At 45.9% G+C, this 5,000-nt stretch overlaps 1 protein-coding gene across 1 annotated transcript in view; it reads right to left on the reverse strand.

Moving 5' to 3' along the window:
- Positions 1-5,000, reverse strand: part of nid2a (nidogen 2a (osteonidogen)) — a 55,238-nt gene that overhangs the window by 35,958 nt on the left and 14,280 nt on the right. The window contains exons 4-8 of the mRNA XM_084051638.1: positions 2,019-2,120; positions 1,685-1,824; positions 1,367-1,499; positions 658-1,005; positions 1-91 (exon numbers count right to left, since the gene is read on the reverse strand). Coding sequence (XP_083907764.1) covers positions 1-91; positions 658-1,005; positions 1,367-1,499; positions 1,685-1,824; positions 2,019-2,120 — 814 coding nt within the window. The remainder of the gene's footprint in view (positions 92-657; positions 1,006-1,366; positions 1,500-1,684; positions 1,825-2,018; positions 2,121-5,000) is intronic.

Genomic DNA, 5,000 nt, shown 5'->3' on the forward strand with positions numbered 1-5,000 from the left:
CTCCGGTGTCAAAGTTGACGTCATCCTCATCTACGCTGACAACGTGACCGTCACTTCTCGGGGGGTATACATCCACAACCTCCAACGGAGTCTAGAGCAGGGTAGAGGGGTAGGTGGGGGTGTGTAGAAGGGTGAGAATGGGGGTGATTTGAGGTTCACTCTTATCCTTTTTACTGGCGTCTAGTGATAGTTGATCAGAGATCTCCGCCTACTGCTTTGAAAACAATCCTGATCCCATCCCAACATGTATGGCCGCCCTTACGTCTTTGCATATGGTTTGTTTTGTTTTCCATTTCCAAATTGTTTCCACCCAGCTTTAGGCCCTACACTGAATTTAGAGTCACCAGACAGAGATGGGGGCAGAGATCTCTGATCGTCTTGCAACAGGAGACTAGTGCAGTAGTAAGTGTGTACACCAATATTACTTTTGTAATTTAAATACAAGACAAATAATTTCCAGCACTCCGAAGTCCTTCTGGTACTTTTAATTAATGAAACAAGGCACCGGCAGACAGGGACAAGTTTCAGCGTCAAGCCTTCTTCAGGGTGATGTAAATTTGTAAATTGCCTGCATAGTTTTAGATAGATATTTGGGGCTATGATAATCACATCTGATAATCATGGGGAAATTTAATAAAATAAGACTGGTGGCTGTACCTGCGGCTGTGTAGTGCCTCTCTCTGGTTGGCTGGCCGGCTCTGGGGGAGGAGGGACATAATTCCTGCCCGAGGGCCCAGACTCATGCCTGGGTTCAGGGGTCAACGGCCTGGAGACCTCGTCGTCCAGTCCTCCAGTCACCACTGAGTCAGATTCCACCACGGGGGAGGAGGGGGCTGGGTCCTGGCGTTCTGGCTCGGGGGTCTCTGGGACATCGTTGCCGGCGGGCGCAGGCTGGAACTCGGGGTCTCCGTCTGTCACGGGGTAATCGTCTTCTTCTGGGTTCTCGGGGTCGAAGGTGTTATCGGCGTAGTCCTCGAACACGGCGTACTCGGGCGCAGTGGAGTCCTAGGGATAAGACAAAAACGAGGAGGGGTCAGACCACTAGCAGGCAGAAAAGGAGGACACAGAATGGCTTGGTCAAAGAAACATCGATTATTGGAGGAGGAATTGTAATTTATTCATATTATTTAATGATTAAAACGATATTTTAACCGTATGGTAGAGTATGTTAATACAATATAACTAGCGTATCTGCAGTGGTTGAGGGTGGTCTCCCTACTCTTCCATTGAGAAATGTACACCCTTTTGTTGGATAGGACACCTACTGGTCTATGAGTAGTACTGAGTGATGCTCATGTGTGCAATATCCCAGGTAGGATGTCAAATTTGTCGATTGCACCTTTAAGTAGAGTCCTAAATATGTTACCTGGGAAAGGCCGTGCCCTCTGGAGGGAGGCGTGGCCAGAAGGCCGCCCACGGATGCTGGGACGATGTTGTCAAAAGAATAACGGTTCCCGATGTGGAACAGCCAAACACCTGGAACTCCTGTGTTTCCAACCCTGAGAGAGAGAGAGAGAGAGAGAGAGAGAGAGAGAGAGAGAGAGAGAGAGAGAGAGAGAGAGAGAGAGAGAGAGAGAGAGAGAGAGAGAGAGAGAGAGAGATTTGAGTTAAAACCTAATTCAGCAGTGTGGTTTTTTATAACACCATTACGAGAGCTAGTACTTACTACTGTAACACAACTTACTGGTAGAGGTTTTTGACACTTTGTTGGTCGGTGGTCACGCTGTAGTGAGGTCCTTCTGTCCGGGAGAAGAGCAGGTATGTGACTTCCCCTCTGCTGAAACCGACTCTAGCAGGCAACTCAATCTCCACGTTATAATGCTCCTGGACAAGAGGAGAGGACATATAAACATATAAATAAAAGTCAACCAACTGAATGGTAAATTAATACTGAAAACAGCCAAATTAAATAAATTATCTCACTATATATTAGCACGGCGCTGCGCCTGCAACACGCTCACAACGATATAAAGTCATCAAGGATGACACCCAGCGAATGCCTTGAGCAAATAGTTTACCTTAGGTCGCGTTCCAAAGAAGTTCAGGCCATGTTCAGGGTAGAGGAAGATAGCGTAGGAGTCAGTCTCATCATAGGCTATTACTACCTGGAACGTATTCACCTGGAGACAGAGAGGAGAGGGGAGGAGAGGAGTTGATTAATGAAAACACCAGTGTGAATCCTATATACATTCAGCAGTGGCAGGCCGTCCCAGGGATAAAACATATATTCGCTGTGGAGCAGAAACCTTGTATCTCTGTATTTGTTTTTTTTCAGACAGGAATGCCCTATTTCATACTCTGTCGAATGATAGTGTCGCGCGACACTTTCTATCTGCCTGACAGTGATATTTCCATAAAAAACAAAACAAAAAAGATAAAGACGCAAATTAGGAGCAGTGTGTCCACTGCTGTTTTCTTAAATTCAGAAAGGTATGGCCTTGCTGCCTTGTGTACTCTGTGTGAGGAGTCGTCTTGACACGAAGATGTTATTTGTCCTTTTGCTCCTAGTGAAATGTCCTAGCAGTCTGAATATTCCTGTAGGCTGGCCCGGTATTTATTGTACTTATTGTTATGGGTACAGCTTGGCTCTGTGGCATGGGCCTCTCTTATCTAGGTATCCTACTATAATTCTAGTAACCATCTTGAGTAGGTGCGTAGGTGAGTAGGTAGGTGAGTAGGTGAAGCTACCCGGTTCTCCTCACTGGCTGGACCAATTGCTCTGATTTTGCACACAGCCATTGACCATTACCATCTGAACTTAACTGTGAAGCCCGTTTTTCACTTTCATCAAATCTCAGCTTCTTCTCTCAGTTTTTGTGTCAAACACTGTCGCCATGGTTACGGGGCTGCCCAGCTATGGGACGAACTGCCTCCCGGGTTGCCAGATCATGTGCGCATATCCCCCCACGGATGCGTCGACCGGGTATGGTAACTACTTGAACACCCTGTGTGTGTATAATGTACTTCTCCCATGACGCCTCTCTTCTTCTCATCTTTGCCTCACACTTTTAGTTTGTTTTTAAAGGAAAGCCCTCCTGGTAACCAGCATTTGTCTGGTGGGCTAATGTAGCCCCAGTAGATCCAGTGCCTTATGCAGCAGTGTTTGGCTGGCCTGGCGGTGAGTGTCCCTGCCTCCAGCCAGGAGGTATGAGCTCACCTCCTCGCCTGCCAGGGAGAGTTTGTGTTGAGCTCAGCTCTTGACACACACTGTACATATTTAAACTTCACACCTCTCCTGATGCCTCAGTCCCTTCCTCATACACCTCTCGCTCTCCTGTAACTACAGCCCTCCTCCCGTTCACCCTTACTTGTAGCTCACGCTGCTTGTGATGCTAAGACGAGGTAGTGATTTCTCTGGTGTATTTTGGGACCACACACGGTTGATAGCCTAAAACGAAGGTATGGCGACTAGCACCAACAGCAAACCATGATTCCACTCAACTTAGGAGCAGCAAGAGAGGCTGAATGCAATGCATCATGAAACAAAGACATCTCTCAAAGGCTGTGGACAATATCCGCTAAGCCGATCAATAACACAACACATTCTGACATGTTGTTTTAGTAGACTAGCCTTGTAGAGTTTTTCCAGAGCATTTCACTCCCTGGACATGCAGAGCACATGGGGAAGTGGTATGTCTGTTGTTCACTCGTCCTCCTCGCAACAGAAATTCGGAGGATTCGGGTTAAACATCAGTGAAGTTACCCTTTTAACGGGTCTTGAGATATGTACAAAAACCCAATGCCAATAGCTGTGGTTACAACTGGTCCATGACAGGCATGTCATCTGTCTGGCTACTTGATTTAAGATCATTCATCATCTCTGAAGTGGTTACCACAACAAGCATTTCAAAAAACAGTGGCTTAGAAAAGAACTGCATTAGATTAGTAATGCATGGGACGCATAGACGAGACACAAACGTATGAATTCCCTCAGGAGGAATTGGGATGTTGTTTGCATGCTGTCTTTGATGTGCTAAGAGCAACACTTTGTTACCGAGTGTAAAGGAAAAAAAACAGCCTCCGCAGACACTTCCCTATGTGTTTACAATTACCATCTTGGTGAGAAATGCCGTGGGAATTGCCGAATGTCACCCGCCCCCCGCCATCCCCACCCACACACGCTCCCAGACTCTTAATCACTTTATATCACAGACCCCCCATCCCCAAAATCAAACAACTCCCACACACACACATACACACCAAACATCCATGCCTCCAAGCTTCCATAACATGAGGTGACAATATGGCATAACATAAGGATAGAATTAAAGATAATGCCCCTACAATATTTAGACAGATCCAAGAATGACCCTGCACACTCTGGAAGATCAGGGTTCAAATCTCTTGCCATGGTTTTCTCACAGAGACTTAATCTCTAGACCATCTGGACACTTTTTCTTCCTGAATTAGAATTGTGGTGGGGAGGGGAACTTTCTGTTTGAATGACATATTACAAGAACTTTGTGTGGTAAGTATAATTGTGAATGATAGATTTGAGAGCACCCCCCTTTAATAGATCCAGGCTCATTAACACAAATAAAGCACCCAAACATAAAGAGCAGACTTATGTCTTCTTACATTGGAAACCCAGTGCTCATTAACCACTTAAACCCAATATAGTTTGTTGTACACCAAATAACGAAATAATAATCTACAAGCTCACAACGCGCAGTGATGCGTTGTGTGAGCATGTAAATCTGCTCTCTTTGCTTAATGTTGGCCTATTTTTACCAAATGTCCACCTATGTTCCCCAAACGTTCACGTGTTTATGATGAATGATCGGCCTAATATGACACGCTCAGAACAGGGACTCTAGGTCAGGGTGTACTGTATGTGGTTAACACATCATAGTAGTACTCTAGTGATGTGGGAGACCCGAACATAAAGAGTGGACGTATGTCTTGTCACACTGGGACACCAGCACTCATTAAAACATCATAATACTCTACTCAGGTCATGTGGGAGGACCACTATACATACAGACCCAGGGCCCGTTGAG

This window comes from Gymnoscopelus microlampas (assembly GCF_963454915.1).
Source record: "Gymnoscopelus microlampas genome assembly, chromosome: 24".
Taxonomy (NCBI): domain Eukaryota; kingdom Metazoa; phylum Chordata; class Actinopteri; order Myctophiformes; family Myctophidae; genus Gymnoscopelus; species Gymnoscopelus microlampas.